The following is a 20,242-nucleotide window of genomic DNA, read 5'->3' as shown; positions in this document are numbered from 1 at the left end:
GGGGGTGTTGTAGGTGAAGTGTTTGACGGTGGTGATGGCTCTATGGAGGGGGGAGAGGTGGGGGAATGAGTGTCCAAAGTGTCTCTATTGTTGGGGCCGTTGGAGGTGTGAAGGCTGCCCGATGGCTCGTCAAAACGGCAGTAAAAGTCGTTAAGTAAGATCATTGAAAAAGCAGTTTCTCAACAGCTCAATTATTTCTTAAAACAGAATAACTGCTATGATGCCTTCCAGTCAGGTTTTAGACAGAACCACAGCACTGAAACCGCTCTGACCAAAGTGTTTAATGACATATGTCTGAATACAGACAGTGGAAAAATGTCAGTCCTAGTTTTACTGGATCTCAGTGCAGCATTTGATACAGTTGACCACAACATATTACTCAAACGACTGGAGAACTGGACAGGTCTTTCAGGAACTGTACTAAACTGGTTCAAAACATACTTAGAAAACAGGAAATACTTTGTATCAATAGGTAACTTCACATCTGAGCAGACAAGTATCACATGTGGAGTTCCCCAAGGTTCCATCTTGGGACCCCCTCTGTTTAACATTTACATGCTCCCACTGGCACAGATTATAAAGAACAACAAAATAAACTATCACAGCTATGCAGATGACACACAAATATATATCACAATGTCACCAGGAGACCGAGGCCCTGTACAGGCTCTTGGTAAATGCATTGAGGAAATTAATGACTGGTTGTGCCACAATTTTCTCCAACTAAACAAAAACAAAACTGAGGTAATAGTCTTTGGCGCCAAAGAAAAACGATTACAGGTCACCAGAGAACTTCAATCTATACATCTAAAAACCACAAACCAGGCGAGAAATTTGGGTGTAGTGACGGATGCAGACCTAAACTTAGAAAAACACATTAAGACAATAACAAAGTCAGCTTACTATCACCTCAAGAATATATCAAGGATAAAAGATCTGATGTCTCAACAGGACCTGGAAAAACTAGTCCATGCATTCATCTTTAGTAGGCTTGATTACTGTAACAGCATCTTTACAGGTCTGCCTAAAAAATCAGTCAGACATCTGCTGCTCGAGTCCTCACTAAGACCAAAAAAGTCGACCACATCAGTCCAGCTCTGAGGTCTTTACACTGGCTGCCTGTCCGTCAGAGGATAGACTTTAAAGTTCTGATGCTGGTCTATAAAGCTCTGAATGGTTTAGGACCAAAATACATAATACAAAATACACAAAATACAATACTCCTGACCCAGTATGAACCTTCCAGATCCCTCAGGTCATCTGGATGCGGTTTTTTATCAGTTCCCAGAGTCAGAACCAGACACGGAGAAGCTGCATTCAGCTTTTATGCTCCATATATCTGGAACAAAATCCCAGAAAGCCTCAGATCAGCTGAAACACTCAGTTTATTTAAATCCAGGCGAAGACTCACCTGTTCTCAGCTGTATTTGAATAAAACACCAAATCCACACTTTTAAGTTTAAATTTCAAAACTTACATTTTAACTACTGATTTTATCTACTGTTCTGGTTTTATCTACTGTTTTTTTAATCAATTTTAAATCATGCTTTTTATTTGTTTTTGTTTTTTAATGTCTCTGTAAAGCACTTTGAATCACCTTGTTGTTGAATTGTGCTATATAAATAAACTTGCCTTGCCTTCACTTTTCAAAGTGTAGGCTTACTTCTGGTTTCTAGAGTTTCTAAAAGTAGAGAGCGTAAAATGCAGAGCCTTCAGCTATCAGACCCCTCTACTGTGGTCCCGGTTTGAATTCAGGGCCTCTCTAATTTAAAATCAGGCTTAAATCTTTACATAAAGCTCATAGTTGGGGGGGCTAGCCAAGATTTCTATTTCTTCTCCACTCACCTCTTTTTACTTCCTCTGTGTTTGTATGTAATTTCTGTATTTTGTTCTTGTGTTTTTGTCTCTATGAACTCCTTTTTGAGCCTGGTTATACAAAAGGCCTCTTCCTGTTAAAAGAGACTTTTTCCTTCCGATCATCACAGAGTGCTTGCTCATAGGGGATGGCTGATTGGGTCCTAACAGTGCTGGAAAGAGTGTTTTGAGGTGGGTTTTTACAAACTGGTGCTTTTTAAATAGAACTGAGATGGTGTGAATTGTGACATGCATAGTGTTTCTAGCGCTTCTAGTATTTGTCCTCTCACTATTAAGTAAGCATTAGGCTAAAACGGACTATGAGAAACCACAATGTCAGGGAGTTCAGCAGCAGCTTTGCACAGTACCCAAGCATTAAACTATTTCTGTATTTCCTTTCCAGGGCCTGCTGCAAACGAAACCAGCGGTGGTGACGTCACGGGGGCAGGCCTGCACAGCTCTGCGCGCTCCTTGTGCCCGCGGGCACGAGCCAAGGCTCATTCTACTACGCAGAACGGAGCCCGGAGCTAGAGAACCAGGAAGTGAAAGCATACACATGGAGGGAGTGTCCGCCGCTGCTGCCTCTGTGTGTGTTTTATTTTTAAAAACACGGTCCTCCGCGGACGCATAAATGGGAGACGCGAGGACCAAGCGGCGGGAGCAGCTGAAGCGCTGGGCCGGCTCCTCCACCGACAGAGCCTCAGATGTGCCCAGGCTGAGGCGGCGGGGCGATGCCGGGAACGGAGGAGGGGAGCCCGAGGCCGAGCTCGACGACCCGCCGAAGGACCAGCCGCTATCTGGGGGAGGAGACGAGAGGCGACGGTCAGGAAACATCTCCTGTCAAACCGGCTAACAGCCTGCTAGCTTAGCTCCAACATCTGACGATAGGCTGAGGGAGGAATGCTGTGCGGGGGTTTGGGCTGTAGATGGGCTCGATAATAGAATCACACCACAGCAGAAAACACGCCCGCTCTACAGTCCTTTATTTAACATTTTAATGTTTATTTGTTGCCATGCATACTTTCAGAGGCCGGAATTTGCTGTGAGCGGTAGCTAGCTAGCCAAGTGTCTTAGGTGAAGGTTTTTATTTCCATCAGTCCCACCACTGCTGGTCTGAGATGGTCTAAAATCTCCTATTTTAAAGCGCATATATCATAATTCCTTTCGTTGTTTTCCAGCCTGCTATAACTTATACGATTTGCAGTGGTTGTTTTTATCCAGACGACCTTTAATGAGCCAGTTTCAAGTTAAAGAGCCTAATGCTAATCATAGTATTTGAGTAGTTATTGCCTAGTTGTCCGTCTGAGATGATGCAACATTATGAATATTGACGATGGAAACAAAGGTCAGTATTTATGATGACAGACACAAAAAGGCCTTTGCCAGTTTATTGAAGGCACATTTGTTTAACAAATTGAGGCTGATATAATACAAATGTGTTGCCATTGTCAAAAGATCCTGGAAAAAAAGGATCAAAAATTTGGCGGGGGGGATGTTTAGTTACAATGTTTCTGATAAAACATTATTAGATCTGTGATATACCGCAATACATAACCGAGACCGTAGATTAAATAAAGTAGTAAGACAAAACACATCCCAAGTTGCAGCGTTTCCCATTAATGATTTAGCGGTGATGCAAGATCAGAAAGGATTATTTCTCTCCATCAGGTGTCACAGTTTTGACCTACAGCTGTGTGTTGTAGTACTGAAGACACTTGTCGGATGAGAGATGAAACATTCTCAAGAAACTTTAAGAAGTCCAGTCGCTTTTCTTTCCAAGCTCCTTAGATGACCCTGATCTGGATGACTAAAAGCCTATACAGACAATAACTTTATTCATACGCACCTGAAAATAGTCCCCAAGAAATCTTGTGGAAGTTTTTCAGTGGGTATTTCTCTGTTAGTCTTACAAGGATGTGAGGGATAAGTTGTAGGGTCTGTCAGAGTTTGCGTGGGTCCTGAAAGTATACAACGGACTTGTATTCAGTTGGGTTTGGTTGTAAATTTTTATAGATGCGTCACTGTGAGAATTTCACTATATTCGCCCCTTCCGCACATTTATTATGACATACCTTGTCATTCAATCAACTCTTTTAGTTCTTGTAGATCGTAAAATTGTAAAAAATCAAAAACTCCCAGCTGCATCGGCCCAACAAGCCATCAGTTTTAAGTTGCTGCGTATGGCTTATATAGCCAGTCACAAATCCATAACAGTAGCAGCACAGTTTACAGTTTATTTTGGCCTGATGAGAAAGCTCGGTACAATCAACACCCACTACATTTTGTTTCACACAGGTGGTGTCCTTCTGTTGATCAGTGCACTGCGTTTACACCACCTAGCTCAGTTGTTGAGGTCTCTTTTGTTGCAGTGTTCAGTTACATTCATTCAGTTCTACATCAAAACTTTCATTTTTCGGTTTGCACCTACACATTTCGGTTTACTTGAAACGATCATAGTTTCCCTTACAGCGTGTATTTCATTGTGAGTTTGGTCTGTATGGTGTGTATAAGAGCTGAATAGTGAATTCATGCAGCTGCCTGTCTCCTCTGTTTTCAGGAAAAAGGTGAAATTTGATATTGCTGCTGAGTTTCTCGCAGCCTGTGCCAGCGGAGACACGGAGGAGGCCAAGGTGATTTTGGAGGAGGCCAAACAGACTAAAAGAAGGAATGGCGAGGATACAGCAGCAATTATTAACTGCTCCAATGCAGACGGGATCACTGCTCTACACCAGGTGAAGCAGTTTCTCCCCCTGAAGTTTTATTGGCTCGTGAATAAAAAATTGTGCAGTTTCGTAATTTTTTTTTTCCTCTCCTCTGACACAGGCCTGCATAGACGGCAGCATAGAAATTGTGACCTTCCTTTTGGAGCTGGGTGCCAGTGTGAACCAGGTTGACAATGAGGGATGGACGGCGCTACATGTTGCTGCCTCCTGCGGCCACGCTGACATCACAGAGTGTGTACAATAGCAGAACACAGCAGCTTTGCTTCTGTGTGTGTGTAGCTTCAGTGCCAGTCTTTCTGCAGTCAACAATACAAACATTGTTATCATGTTTGGCGGATGAAGCATGAGTGGGCTGTGCCAGCACACACACAGCTCACATTTAGAGAAAGAAAACTTTTTTCCATTTTATCATTTCAGTGTCATTTCAGTGACTAAGTGTTTTGTTCCAATGTGCATGCGCCACAAACACCGATAACATGACCAGAAGTCGTCTGTTTAAAGGTCATTGTGTTGGCCTTCTGAGGTTAAATGAATCGTCTCTACCTCCATGTTTGTTTTGTCAGGTTCCTCCTGCAGGAAGGTGCTTCTCTCACTGCTGTGAACTGTGATGGTGATGTTCCTGCGGACATTGCTCTGGATGAAACCACTGAGTCCCTACTTCAGAGTTACACTCGGAGACACGGTAAGTCTTTTTCTGTGTGTAGTTGGAAGGCGTTTCTTTGTGCAATCAAAGTTCTGGAGCTGTTCCTTTTGCATCCAAACGGTGTGAGACACGGTCATGTGCATGCAGCAGGTGCCATTAGTGAGCTTTGTGATCAGGATTTTGCGTGGCATACATTTTGTGACAGTTTATGTACTGAGTAGCACCATGTTGACAACTAAGGTCATCTCCATCAACGGGCTGGAGGTGACCTCATCTTCATGTTAAGGAATGTTGCTGGTCACAGATGTTGTTTCTGCAGCTACAATCCAGTGACCAAACAGGGGTCTTCAGAAAAAATAAGTCAGTGTATCAGGTCAGGAGCGCAACCAGAAGCATTTTCATCAATTAAGCTCTCCTGACATTATTAATTCATCCACTACTATCACACTTACAGCATTAGTTCTTCTGAAACTCTCAGAGGGAGAACATTTCCCACAAAAGATCTGAAGTGCAGTGCTGAGCATGATTTTCATCACGCTCCATCTTCCCCAGTCACCAAATTCGGCTCCGCAAAGTGAAGCTAAAGTTAAAATGTTTTTATTCAGCAAAGCGGAGGAGATCCAGTGATGTTTCTTTCCTGGGAGAGCTCCGCATGTAGCAGGAAGCTGAGTTTCACAGTACAAAGTGGCAGCTTTTAAAGGAGAAAGTTGAATGGTTATGATTTGTGCTTTTTATTGGAGGGTGACTTGTATGTTTGTGTGTCTGAAACTTTAATCAACTTATTTCTCATCAATGGAACTTTAACAGCTGCAACTGCATTCAAACTTGACTTGGCCCAGTTATGGCCCATACATGTTTCTGTTAGTGGTGCTGGCTAAAATGTGAAAAAACTGGAAACTTTGTTTCTCGGTGGTTGCCTTTTTTGTACATGTGTGTGATGCGTGTATGCGGATGGCGTTCATCCTAGATGGTAATGGGACTTAATTTCAAAGTTATAGGCTGGACACTTGAGGATTTAGCTTTAGAGCTAAGACGCTAGGATGACAAGTCCTCCAATCTTTAGACAGAAATTCATTAAAAAAACAGGAAACACGTTAATTTGACATTGTGTGTTTATTCAGGTGTGGACGTGGAGTCAGCTAAACGTCGGGAGGAGGAGCAAATCATGGCAGACGCCCGCACGTGGCTGACTGAGGGCCTGCCTGCTGACGTGCGACACCCAAAGACTGGAGCCACCCCGCTGCACGTGGCTGCAGCCAAAGGCTACCTCGAGGCCCTGAAGTAAACATTTCTGACTTATTGTGTTGTAGATCTTTGACATTAAGCTTAAAATCAGATTTTAAGTGAGGGTAGGTGTTTGTCTGGACTGTGCTCTTCTTCTATTCAGTAGTTTGACTTTATATCTTCCTTTGCTGTTCCAGGATACTCTGTCAGTGCGGGCTGGATGTGTCAGCTGTGGACTTTGATGGCTGGACACCCCTCCATGCTGCAGCTCACTGGGGTCAGGGGGAGGCCTGTCGCATCCTGGCTGAACAGCTGTGCAATATGGAAGCTCGCAGCAAAGGGGTGAGTCCCGGATAAAGAAAACTTATCTTCCTGCATCGAATTCATCTAGTCAGCCTCTTTAACAGTTTGCTTGAATACTTTTAGGGTCAGACCCCATTTGATGTTGCTGATGAAAGCGTTTCAGAGCTCCTGGAGGAATTATCTCAAAAACAAGCCAATGTAAGTTTGTCTTTACCTCATATTGTGCATTTATGTAATCTGGTAGTTTGGGTTTCTTGATTGTGCCTCTCTTTTTCTTTCATAGTGGCTTAATGAGAGGTCAGTATTGGACAGGCAACCGGGGTCCAACGCTACGAATGCACAAAACAAGCGGCGGAGGTTAATAATCATCTGTTTCTTATCCAGAATTAAATAAAAATTCTTTCGTTTCAAAGCAAAAGTTACAAATTGCCACGTGACTTGTGTCTCCCTTATTGTACCTGCAGGAGCTCGGTGTGCAGGATGAGCAGCAGAGAAAAGATGACTTTACAAGACCAGTCTAAGGAGCGGGGCATTTCAGGAGGCTTGGACCTGAGCGAGGAGAAAGAGAGCAGCCCCGGTAAACCTCCCTGGTCATGAGTACTGCATGCTCTGTAAATCAGCATCAGTGTGCTGATTGTAGTGAATGATGCCGATTCCTGTTTTTGTGCAGAAAGCTCAACTGTCTCCACTCCCGATACAGAGAGTGCGACGTCTGCTGTCACTCCGGCCGACAAGGTAAAAAATCAGAGTTTATCTTACAGGATGTTTCATTTTCAGCAGGTGTTAGGTAATGGTGTGTAGCGCATGTGATCAGATATGATAAAACATGTTGCAGTAAAGAGTTGTGCTACTGCTTTTAAATGAGCCCAAAACTAGTTTATTGAAACTACTTATTCAAAGCTGAAGCTTGTGCTGAGCAAGCAGCAGCATGCAAGGCTGGAGTGCAAAAGAATGCAGTTTCTCTGATTCATACCTGAGGCTGGGTCCCCCCCCCCCAATGAAGGATAAGCATGCCAAGTAAAAAAACAAAGAATACATTTCAACACATGCTGATATTAGCGTTTTTTATTTTTTCACTCGGGTCATAAATCTGATTCTGAAATGGTGACATATAATCCGTTGTCCTTTTTTCTTCTCTCCTATGTGATCCAGACACCAACAAATAAACAAGAGGAGGAGAAGGAGCAGGACAAGGCGAGCCGCACTGCCAGAGTACAACCCACCCCTCAGACGAAGGACGCTGCCGCAGATAGTCCCAACGCTCCCAACGCTGACAGGCGCAAGTAAGAGAAACAAACACTTTACTAACAGTGAAAATGCTTTGAAAAGTGTCTGATGAGGGAAGTCGTTTGTGTGTTTAGATTCCAGGCCCCAGCGAGAGACGAAGAGTCCGAGTCTCAGAGGAAAGCTCGCTCTAAGCTGTTGCGGCAGACTCGCCGCCCCACACAGGTAATACTTCTTATCCAGATTCAGTACATGCTATTCAGTTTTTTGTTATTTTTTTGTTAACAGTCCCTGTAAAAAGCGTGCAGACGCCCGTGATAATTAAACATTTGAACACAGTTTGGGGAAGAGTGAATAATTTACTAGGATGATTTTAAGAGCATCATACTGCTGCACCAGTGCTGAGTTAGCAGCAGTGTACTGCAATGTTTTTAATTCCTCTTGGCGGTTTTGTTTGTGCTCTGTGCATGCAGGGTGTGACTCTAACGGACCTCAAAGAAGCTGAGAAGTGTGTGGCTAAATCTGGCGATTCTTCACCTCGAACCATCCAGCCGGTCAGCCCCCTCGTCACCATCACGACTGCAGAAAGAGGTGAGTGACACAGACAGCTAAGAACCCAAAAACTGGATAAATTCAGAAGAATTTCATAATTTTCACTATAAAAGTTATTGTTGTGTGTCTGTGTAGCACCAAAGTTTAAAAAGGAATTAAACCAAAGAAGTGCGGCACATCTGCGATCAGCAATGTCAGAATTATCTTCCAAGTTCTGTTAAAACCGAGGGAGCTGGTGTGTATACAGCCTGAAAGGGGACGTGACTTAATCCTGTGTTTTTACGAATCGCCAACAGGGGGCGCCTCATTTGGTTGTAAAAAGAAGCCACGTTGTATGAAAGCGTATGGGGAACATGAAACCATTTATCACTTGACTTCTGTAAACTTTAACATAGACGACTTTATTGGGTCAGTCACAAGTTTCTTAGTGAGTCCGACTTGTGTCTGCTCGTCCTGTCTGAATATTTCTGGCAGTGCTTTCGCTTCCTCTTTTTCAGCAGATACAGTCATTGCATCTAATCTGTCAGATCAGTTAACTTTTAAAACTTAAACGTAGAATCATCATATGAATATTTAATACCCAAAGTGTAAGAACAGCTGTTAACTTGTCACTTCAAATGTAAGAATCTTGCTGACTTTTCAGCATTAGTCTTTTTCCAACTGCTGCTTTCCTGCCGGCGTCCCTCCTCAGGATTGTTTAAGCATTCAGGTATGCGTGTTATGCAGGTGAAGCAACCGATAGCTCGGATTCTGGAGTAGGATGTCTGTTCTCTGCACCTGCATGTACGGCACGGTCAGATATATGTCGCCATGATCACACCCAGATTCAAAATGCCAGGCTCGCGACTTCACAACTGTGACATCACGGTGGCTGTGTCCATCTTTAATATGCAGTCTGTAGTCAAAGATGAATATGAGTCTGAGAAAAACTGAAAATCAGGTCAGAAGTCCAGCTACGACTGTTCGGTTAGGGGTGTAAAACTAATTTTAGACCGCAGGCCACGTATGACCCTAGTTTGAGCTTAAGTAGGTCATACCAGTAAAGCTACTGTATACAAACATCTGCAACTTGTGTCGTCTTCTTTTAGTGTTAACAGGTTTAGTTACACATTTAATTGCTTAAGAAAAATAAATGCGATTTGCAAAAATGCATTTCAGTTTATACACATTATAAAGAAATGGTGTTGCAGGAAATAAAAGAAGCGCATCAGCGTGGGCACTGTGTGCTAAAGGTTGCAGGGAAAAGTCTCAACACTCAGACTCTATCCTGTTTACAATAAAACCAACACAAAAAAATAGTTTTAACTAACAGAAAACGTTTGTTTGTTTGTACCCACGGACCCATTCACTGGAAAGACAAACAACAACGAAACAGCAGGAGCTTCTCAGTTTAATTTAATAATAACAATAGTTAATAAAAGTAATGGCAAAAATACAGTCAGTCTAACATTTGTGTCATTATTTTCAATTTTCACATTTTTCAAAGGCCATCCAGTGGGTCAGGTTGGAGCCTGTGGGAGGGTGTAGCTTGTACCATATGTTACAGGGTTTCCAGGGAGCAGTTCATTTAGGACAACAAGCAGCACAGAGGTGCACCGAACGCAACGAGTTACAGGGAAAATCAGCCAGACTCAGCAGTCCCACCGCTGAGTCCTGATTTATTGGTTAAAATATCTTTAAAATATTTAAAGACTCCTTAAAAAACTCAAAGTGAAATACTTGGAAACTACCTGAGCATGGCGAAACCCACCATACGCGTTTGCTGTTTGTGTGGCTGGAAGTCTTACATCGCCTCTGTTTACAGGAAGACTCCCACAATATAAGTGACATATGAGGCAGCTTTTGGGTGGAGTGCTCTTAAGGGCAGCGTCTTAAAGGAAATGATGGTTTCTCACATACTGCGAAGGCTAGTGCTGCTTGTGCTGTGTTTCTATGGGTAGATAGGGCGGCTACTGCATACTCAAACTCATTGAGCTGCGGTAGAAACCATCTGACCCATTTATCGTACTTTTATCACTCAGCACGCTCCACCCGTGTTTTGTGGGGTTTTTTTGGTGCAGTTCACCATCTGATATGATGAAGCAAAATCAGTTTTTAAAGTTAAGTTGCAAGAACATTCAGTTCAAAGCCCAAACCAGCAGTTTGTGTTGTCTGAACTCATTCCTCACAAGCCTCGACGTGCAGTGATCTGAGATGAAGCCAGGAGGCAAAGATAAGGCGGCTATGGCGCCAAGTTTCATTTGGAAACGAATCTACGTTTATGCAGCGCTACGATGCCTCTGCCTGAACTCCACACGCCTCACGAGCGTTTTCTGTTGACCTCCTTGTGTTTCAGACACAGACCCACAGGTGAAGCAGGAGGAGCCGGAGGGAGACAAGCGTCTGCAAGCAAAGGACAGACGGAGAGTGAGGAGGGAAAGACGCTCCACCGGCGTCGTTAAGCCGGGGGAAGAGGTGAGAGCGGTGCAGATAAAGTAATTTCCCAGTCTTCCTTCCTGTTTTCCACAGCACTGAAGTTGGTGAGAGGGCAACCTTATGAGTCATTGTGTAACTCAAGACATAAACAAACAGTGAGCAAAGCCATTTTAGATCCTGTACTGTAGACATCATGTGAGTTTGACGTCACATCGTCAGGTGTGCGCCACGGTCTTTGTGGCGCTTAGGCCGGCCACCTGTTGACTTTTATAACCTGGCACTGTGCGCCCCATCCTGAGTGTCTTGAAGACAAGATATTCCAGCACAAAAGCTCAGAGACGCTTAAATAGAGGAGACTGTGTGATAGCGATAGATCGTGTATTAGCGCATCGAAAACCTGCAGCTCGGTAGCTCAAGATAAATGCGACGACCAGGCGAGCTGATAAGGGTTTAGAGCAGTGAGCGAATGAGGCAACTGCCTCGAGTCATGAGCACATCTGGGCTACTTCCTGTTGTGTCAGAAACAGCAGCTTCGGGGAAGCAGGCTGTTTTTAATAAAAGAAATAAACATCCTGCTGCTGTAATGTGTGAATGTTTGCATTCGAATCTCATTTATATGAAACAAGATGGATATTTGAGTCGGTTGTTGAAGTCTTAACTGTGAATATCTTGTTTTGCAGAACGAGGACAACGTTCATCCAGATGATAACAACAGTACAACCCTGTGAGTCTCATTCATTCTTGTGTGTCATGCATTTCTTTTATTTCACACACGTGCAAATGAAATAATTTGTTTTCTGTACATTTATTTCATGCATCTCTATATTTTTTTCCCGCTTTTGATCCTGATGTCTGAAATAAATGTCTGCATTTCAGATGTAATGAGCTGTATTCTCTGACTGTGAACTGGCATTTCTGCTGGTTTGAATTGTTGATGATTTGGTGAGATCCTGAAATGTTTTGGTTCTCCAAACAACGCGTTCACACCCGTCCAGGAGCAGATTTGTTCAGTGTGAACAAGATTAAATGATGGATGTCATTTAGGAGGAGGATTAGGCAGAGAGAATACGAGCTTTTCTAGACTCATTAGTTTTACAGCGACGCCTGTTTGAGGCGGGAGGGAATAATTCGCCCGGTGTGACACATTCCTCGATGCTGCGCCTAAATAATTATAAATGAGATAAAAGAAATTACGCCACTGTGATGTGACACAGCCAGCAGGATTGTCAAGTGAGCCTTACCTGAAATAAAGTCCTCACCGCTGCCTCTTTAACGAACGCTAAAATTAGCAGATTAATATTTGAAGTGCATGTGCATCCTTTTCTTTACCCTTTTTTTTTGTTGTTCATACAATCTTGTTGATCTGCATCTTGCTCTGAATATGAGTAAATGATTAGAGCGTATAAATATTGAGGTCAGATCTTAGAAATTTTACACAAAGCTGTCATTTTCCTGCTTTTGTCATTTTATTCCCCTGACTTTTGCTGGTTCTGCTTCTTTTCCCTTTTTGATGATTGGTCGCCCGTCACCGTGTGCGCTGCTTTTTTCCTCCCGTTGTTTGGTAGGAGGAGCAAAAATGGCTCTTTTGATAGGGAAGGTTACCGACGCACGCCTTAGTAGAAAAGCAGATGGAAAATAATTTCTTTTTTTGCTTGTTTATTTGTGGGGGTTTGCTTTTCTTCATATTTTAGTGATTTCAGACATGCCTGTTGTTAGGGGAGCGGTCTTTAAACCTTGTCTGGCTTGTCCTGAGAAACGATCACGTCACGTACACCCAGCACTGTTTATTAACCATTTAAAAACAGACAAATTCACTGAAAGGCACAAATCATGAGTGCAGCAGTGTCGCAAAACTTCGTTCCTCCTTCGTTCGGCGGCTCCCTTTTGGAGTGATCATCTGGTCCGTTCACTTGGCTTCTCCTCTGTCCTCCTTCGCTTCCACGAATCTTCTCTTTGGTTTGCTTCTCTTGCTTCGCAGCGCCATCTTTGCCTCTACATCCACGAGTCCAGACCATCTAAGACTTGCCTCTTTCTTTCTTTGGTTTCTCCTCTGATTTACTCGATTGTGTTCCTGCATTCAGAGAACAAGGTCCATACGATTTGTGATGTGTTTTGATATCATGGAGGGATCTCTCTTATGTGTCTCTGCAGTGGGAGTCAGCTGTCAGATGCATCTGATTATAGACCGGTACGTAGCCGACCTTCACCACACACACCAGAAAACCAGCCTCAAGGCTGAAACCGATATGTAGCTCACTAAATCCAGGACCACAGACTGAAACCTCAACCAACTGTTTCCACCTGGTCACCTGAAACAAACACACACTTGTATTTTCTTGCAAATCCTTCACTAATGTGTTGTGTTTCCCTTCAGCTGTACTTCAAGATGCTGCAGGAGAATGTGTCTCTGAAGGAGAAGCTGCAGGAGATGCAGCTGCAGCTCAGCCAAAACAAAGTGGAGCTGGAGAGACTCCGACAGGTTGGGCAGGTTTGCTGATGCCTCTGACATTTAAGCAGCGTGTGAGGTGTTATTTAAAAACAGGGACGTGCTCTCTGGGCTTTGCCATCGTGTCAGCCAAAGTAAGCAGAGGAAACCAGAACTAGGCTTCAAAGTCACAGCGAGACGCCGATGCTCTAAATGACAGGAACATCCAGAATATAAGATGAAGATTATTTGAGCTGTGAATCATGCAAAGCTATTCTAGAGCCCAAGAGTAAAACATCGAGCTAAAAGAGCAACATTTTATTTTGTTAGTTTGTCATCAGCTCTCACATTACATCCGTGCACCTGAATAAAATCATCATTTCTGTGTGTGGCAGAGTCAGGAGAGCAGCACAGACCGGCCGGCCCTGCTGGAGCTGGAGAGATATGTAAGTTGTTTTTTGCTTGTTTGCGGTTGGCTGGTGTTGGCTTTTTGTTTTGTTTGTTTTTTTAGCTGGGAAAATCCCCTGAGATCAAAATCTTTTTCAAGAATTCACACCATCAGAAGCTTAAAAAAATAAATTCATTAAATCGAGCGTAACAAAAATGGACATGGTGCAGTAACAAAGGATAATAAAACACAAAAGGTATAAAATAGGAAGAGCGCCTCCAGTCTGTGCTTACAGAATGTTTTAGAAGAGCTTTGAGCTTTCAACAGGGAACAAAATCATCAAGCTGCATGTCTTGGCACATCACATCCGCCTCCTAGATGTTGTCAGTCTAGATATGCAGGCTCGCCACCTACGGTGCTGTGCAAAAGTCTCGAGCCACCCAAGACAACTGTAGATACATCTGCAAAATATCTTTAAGGAGTCTTCAGGAAAGGTTCTCCACTCACTCACTCACTTCTCTCCATGCTGGCGGCCTTTTCTGTTTATTTCTCTGTCAACATGAACATTTCCTGAGTTCTCAGATACCGAAGCATCTGAAGTGTGAGACCTTTCAGTTTCTGTCCCCTCCTAAAGTGTGTTGTTTGAGACTTATTTGTGACTGACGGGGACGCTAATGAAACTAAGCCTTTATTTCCTGTTAAAACTGTGGGGGCTGAGTATTTTCTGTGTTCATAGCTATCTTGGAAGTTGTGATCAAATATGAGGTCAGAGTGTGGGGGCACATTAACAGCTCTGCAGGCTCTGCAGTGCGTGAAACCCCGGTTGAAACCTCAGTTTCACACACATTTGCTCCGGCTGCTTCAGCCAGTTTGATGTGCCGCTGTTCTTGTTCACAGGAGAAGCTGAAGCTCCAGAGGAAAGCAGGGGAACTGGAAGACGAGCTGAAGGTACAGATGTTCACTTCAGAGCTGAAAGCCGACTGATAACAAACGAGAGCAGAATAGGAACCACTTTAGGGCTGCGACACACAAATCGAAACGAAAGCAGTGAGCTGTGTGGGCAGTGACACGCTCAGTTATTCTGTCATACGCCGTGACCTCAGAAGCTTCTAGAAAGCTAGAAGCTTTTAATCCTTCGATACATCAGTTTATTGAGACTGAGATGTGTTTGTGCGGCTGTATGAAGTTTGGCGTGAGCCTCTGAGAAATGGCGTTCACTGGATAGTAAATGAAAAGCTCAATGAAAACAAAATAAACTTCTTTTTTTTTTTTAACCCCACAAAAATAAAACCAGTAAACTAACGCTGGTATTTTTAGTCAGTTAAGTTTGTCCCAAAATGCGTCACGTCTGCCTACATTACTGAGTGGCACGCGTGCTTGTGTAGTCAGTAATGTAGGCAGGTGGGAGCTGAATTCTTGTGCTCTGTAAGATCTGGTGAGACCAGTTTGTAATGCAGATGTGATAACACACACGTTTCTGCAGGATGAAGGAGTCGCCACTAAAACGTTTCTTACAATGACCTACATCAGAAGATGGAAGTAGCCGCCCTGTTTTGGGTGGCAGGGCGGAGCTGGCGGGCTGCATTCACGTGTGTGAAACAGGCAGACGTGGATACCTGCTAATTAGTGCTGAGTAGCACACTGATAAAACTCTAGATATCAGTCAGCAAACATGTGATTTGTTAGATAATCCCATTAAAAATGCTCCAAAAGACGCAAACGAGTCCGAGAAGTTCAGTTCGGTGACCCCAGCTGGCGAGGGTGAGGGAACCTATCCGTAAAGACCGAAGCCTTTTTTTATTGCAGGCTGCAAACGTGATTATTCCTGATGTAACGCTGGCTATTGTGAGCGTTTTGTGACCTCGACACGTACGTTTTCAGCCCAGAGGTCGAAGCTTGTGTTTGTGCAGTCTCAGCAAATTCTGCAGAGCTCCACAGTTTCCCGTAATGATTGAACTCATGTGACCCGCGAGGACCCTCGTGTCCTGAACTGTGACACGGCTGTGGTGGTTCAGATTACAGATTCAGATTTTTCTAAGGTCACGTAAACAATCCAGGAGCCCAGATGTCCAGCCGGATAAATCAATAGGGAAAGAAGGAGCTTAGAAGGATAGAAAAAGGTAACGTAACAACTTATTGCCGCTTAATGAAACTAATGATTCGCTGAGTCTTTATTAAAGAATGAAAGGAGGTTTAAGACGGGCTACAAAAATCTGTTTACAGTAGCTGTAAATCTCTACAGTAGACGTGTGAAATGCCCTGTAGATTGGAAGTGCATCAGGCCAGCTGTGTTTTGTCTCTTTAAGGCAGAGTTCGTCTTTCTAAGAGCGTTGAGGCTAAAGCGATGTCTCCTGATGTGTCTGCAGGTTCTCGGGGACCTCCGAGCTGACAACCAGAGGCTCAAGGATGAGAACGCCGCTCTGATTCGAGTCATTAGCAAACTCTCGAGATGAACCTGTGACAGAAAATATTCACCTCCATGGACGTAACAAGTATTACAGGATGTATTTTTTTGTCCAGCACGGACGACACAAACGAGGAAGAGACACACTGCACAACTTTCAACAGTAACTGGAGTAACGTCATTTTCAGGGTTATTGTCTGTGTTTGGGCCTTTTATGTTTTGGCAGATCTACTGTAAACCAAGCTGAACTTCACCTCCTGTGGACGGACAGGATGTCCCTGCTTCCCACTCCCACATTTTTTTTTTTTAAATAAGTTTTTATTGTTGTATTTTTAAAAAAAAAAAGAAATTAAATATTTTAATGTGCTTCGCTCTGGTGAAACTTTGTATTAAGAGACTTAAAGCCATGCACAGTGAGAGCTCAGTGTGTTTTTAGACGGGGTGAAAGATTTGCATAAGAGCCAGTCAGGTGTGCGGGGTGGTCACAAATAACGTCAACGTGCCAAAAACCAGCCCCGGTTGTTTTTTAATGTCCTTTTGGGGGGAAAACCTCAAGCGGTCAGTGTTGTTTCTCAGGACGAGTCTTGGGCCGATGCTTTCTGTTTTTAGCTGGCTGCTGTAGAAGATGGACCAAATTCGCACATCTCCCGGCTCCTCTGGATGTATGTGAAACATTTATGTTCAGGGGCCGGCCGTCCTGAGGACATGATGTAAAGGTGTAGTCGCAGCTTCAGGAGAGTTTTGGGTGCTAATCATGGACGTCAGGCACAGCTCATGTTCAGAGGGACGTTTACAGAAAATATTTGTCACACAGGTATTTCAGGAGGCGGAGGACGCATGCTCCAACTTAACTGTTCTTTACTCGTAGTTCTATTTTGCCATTTTTGACTGGATGCTTGTGAAAGCCCCACCCCCAGCTAAGTATTCACCATGTGACAGACGGCCGTTGTCCAACAGGAAGGCCGGATGGGTCAGTTTTTGAATGTTTACTTCAATTTTAAAGATAAAACCAACCACAACAAATGCATGTTATATTGTATTTTGATGCCGTGCCTTTCGATATGCATTTGTAAGTAATATTTCTATTTTGCTTTGGCAGTGTACACTGTTGAGTATAAAATACAGTATGGGCTTAAATGTTGAAGTATCTGTTGTTTGTTTTTGTTGATAAAGAGCAATCCCACATTACATGTGAATAAAACATCGAGGCCCACATTTTATTTAAGTTTTCACTCTCAACTTCTTAATAATATTTCAAAACTCTTAAACGGCTCTCGGGTCCAGTGGATCTGATTTTGCCCATAAATCATTAGAATTCTGCTAAAGCATCCTGATTGCTCAGTTAAGGATTTACAGGAGACACCCCCTCCATGGTGCCTGTTTTCAAACGATAATTAGACCTTGTGAGTGTAATTATACCACAACAGAAGTTCAGGAGGCAGCTCACTTCATGCCTGAACTTAAAAGACGCAGTGAAATTCCTGAGACTCTCGGGAACGTGTTTTTCTACACGTTAACCTACAAAGTTAAAAATGGGACCGTCTCCCTTTCGATCTGTAAGTGCTTGAAGATGCTTCATCACTCATCTGAAAGGCTTCTTCAGTGTTTAAATGCTGATGAGGGTGGGGGCTCTACCTTGGAGGTGGGTTCAACATGGCAGAGCAGAGGTGGAGGCCTACACCACCAACTGTCAGCGGCCTATAAAAGCAGAGAGATACATTCCTAAGTGTTTCAACCATCACCTGCCTGCGTGACCAGAACTCACCTGATTGTAGGGCAGGGCAGAGACTCATGAACATGTCCTGACGTGTTCAGGCGTGTCAGCATCAGCTCAAAGGTTACAACCTCACTAGAGGTTAAATGGATGGGACACTCCATCAGATGAGAGGTGAAATGTCTTCAAGAACCTAAAAGAAGTCCAGTTGCCTTTGATTTGAGCACTTTAGACTAAAATTGGATGGAAAAAATAATAATAAAAATAAAATATCGACATTTTTGTTCCACAGCTGCAGAGTCCCCTCTCGACAAGAAGTCCCGAGAATACGAGGATCTGTTATTTGATATGGAAAGGTCCTTACACTGTTTGTCCACCAGAGGGCGATAGAGAGCCCGTTGTTTGCAGTTCATTTAGTGTCCAGCAGAGGGTGCTCAGGATGAGCAGGAGTAAATGAAACCGAACACCTGAACCTGCAGGAATTTCTTGCAGACATAAAGACCCGGATGACCTCAAATTTTCTGCTTCTAAAATCAGATAAAACTGAGGCTATTGTCCTCGGCCCTAGAAATAACCAGATTCTTACTCTGATGGCATTACCTTGGCCTGCAGTATCACTTTGAGGGACCTTGGAGGCTTTTTTTGACCAGGATATGTTCTTCAGTGCACATATTTAAAAAAAAAAAATGTAAGACTGCTTTGTTCCATTTGTGCAAAAAGAAATCAGATTGTATAGATTAATCTGAGATGATTACATAATTTAGCAGTGCTGACTTGTAGACATGGTCAATCTGACACATTTATAGTCCCATAAGTGTTTGTGTAGCCACAGATACACCCGCCACCCCCCTCCCCGACCCTGGTGGACTAATGTTTAAACCACTTCTGTGTTGGCTGGACTTTCCAGATCCAAATTGTCCAATTTTTAAACAGTTTGGGAATTGCTGCTCTTATCCTGACTCTTTTGACAGGAACAAATCTCCGACAGTACTGGGCTCTGCTGCAATTTTATTTATCCCATATTCATTACAGCTGTTTAAATAATAGTAGTAATAGAAATAAATGCAATAATTAGTCTGCTCTATCAGTGGGGGCCATGTATCGGCTGATATTAGCCATTTACTAATATATCTGTGGCAGCACTTATAATGACCAACAAATCAAAACTGAAGAGGCAGGAGAAACACCATTCACCAAACAGTTTGTCCACCAGAGGGCGCTCTGCAACTTTGAAACGCTACAAACCCAGCTGATCCGAGCAGACAGTGCATACACAAGTAATCAGCATCACTTTGTAAGTACTACAGATAAATAATTTTAGTAAAATACATTTGTTTTGAAATGCTACTTTGCCTTACCTGCAGCTCCATTCAGGCTGTGAAAGTCATCACTTTCATAGCCTGAGTGGAATTTATTCACAGTGTAATACAGCAAAAAGCTTTATTTGCAAAACACCAGAACGTCAGAGGCCAGGTTGAGCAAAATCTTTATTGACCGAGAAGAGCAACCACAAATGATGATAGAATATACAACCCCACCAGCATGCCAGCGTTTTCATAGAAACTGTACAATGTGAAGGAATGTATGGAGCAGGAATTCATAATTATCATCAGAAGAAGAGGATGAGGAAGGAACAAACAGAAGCTTTACATCCATGTGTTTCGGTACAGTACGAGTTTGCTTCATATTTAGTGTCACTGGTCAGTCGTGTTTTTAAAACCTTCATTCTTCATTTAAATAGCGAGCATGTGTTTTCTCTGGTAGTGTCACCTGACTGTTCATGTCAGTTTTCCTCTGTCTGCGGGTGAGACCAGACGCCGCCGAGGTCTCCGGCAGTGGCGGCGGCAGCAGCAGACGGCGCCTGGCTCAGCCTCCTCCACACCTGGGATCTCCTGACTGCAACCTATGAAGCGATCTGAACGAACGAGAGCGGCGGGGAGGGGGCAAACATTAAGGCAAAGTGGGGGGGGGGAAGAAAAATCTAAAAATGTTTTTACCGTTTTTCTCCACGTGATCGTAGTTGGTGCTAAGGCCTCTTGGCTAAAAGAAGCGAGAGTGCCAGATTAAAATTTCTCCAATAGTTAACATTCAGTTCCCTCCGATTACAGGAAGCGTTTAGCGTGGAGGGGGCAGTGGGCGTGTGCAGAGCTGCCATTCAGTCACCTGTATAAACAGTCTCCACTACAACAGGGCTACAGGTGGTTATTCGTTGGCAGCGAGAGCGAGCCCTTCGTATTCAGACTACTTGATCGCGAGCGCTGCTCGTGCACACAAGGCATGCTAAAGAAACATTAATCGATACGTAAGGCAGCTACTTTTTATACTTTCCACTCCCTTGTTCACTTTGGCCACGCCTCCCATCTGACAGGGAGC

General features: G+C 43.5%; 1 protein-coding gene across 2 annotated transcripts; it reads left to right on the top strand.

Moving 5' to 3' along the window:
• The first annotated feature begins 2,402 nt into the window (after positions 1-2,402).
• On the top strand, positions 2,403-17,281 carry ppp1r12c (protein phosphatase 1, regulatory subunit 12C). 2 transcript variants are annotated; one of them, XM_085355202.1, is made up of 20 exons: positions 2,403-2,676; positions 4,412-4,586; positions 4,678-4,808; positions 5,141-5,259; positions 6,342-6,501; positions 6,642-6,786; positions 6,871-6,945; positions 7,031-7,104; positions 7,212-7,324; positions 7,418-7,482; positions 7,900-8,030; positions 8,109-8,196; positions 8,445-8,562; positions 10,859-10,977; positions 11,619-11,662; positions 13,090-13,126; positions 13,313-13,417; positions 13,759-13,809; positions 14,649-14,699; positions 16,118-17,281. In XM_085355202.1, exons 1-20 carry the CDS (start codon positions 2,486-2,488, stop codon positions 16,202-16,204), a joined length of 2,079 nt encoding a protein of 692 aa, XP_085211328.1. In that variant the 5' UTR covers positions 2,403-2,485; the 3' UTR covers positions 16,205-17,281. The 2 variants fall into 2 exon arrangements, with proteins under 2 accessions (XP_085211328.1, XP_085211327.1); XM_085355201.1 differs by having other exon boundaries at positions 13,313-13,426.
• The last annotated feature ends 2,961 nt before the right edge of the window (positions 17,282-20,242 follow it).

The sequence above is a fragment of the Diplotaxodon limnothrissa genome, linkage group LG6 (genome assembly GCF_057381915.1).
Source record: "Diplotaxodon limnothrissa isolate DT_005_m linkage group LG6, D_limnothrissa_male_GT1.1, whole genome shotgun sequence".
NCBI classification, from domain to species: domain Eukaryota; kingdom Metazoa; phylum Chordata; class Actinopteri; order Cichliformes; family Cichlidae; genus Diplotaxodon; species Diplotaxodon limnothrissa.
The sequence above is the reverse complement of the archived record's forward strand: the minus strand, read 5'-3'. Positions and strand labels throughout refer to the sequence as shown.

What these genes read in the sequence shown, in the direction of transcription:
- ppp1r12c (XM_085355201.1), top strand. Translation starts at nt 2,486, where the DNA reads ATGGGAGACGCGAGGACCAAGCGGCGGGAGCAGCTGAAGCGCTGGGCC. An exon ending in TATCTCAAAAACAAGCCAAT is followed by an intron (nt 6,946 to 7,030) that starts GTAAGTTTGTCT and finishes TTTCTTTCATAG; the next exon opens with TGGCTTAATGAGAGGTCAGT. An exon ending in AACTGGAAGACGAGCTGAAG is followed by an intron (nt 14,700 to 16,117) that starts GTACAGATGTTC and finishes ATGTGTCTGCAG; the next exon opens with GTTCTCGGGGACCTCCGAGC.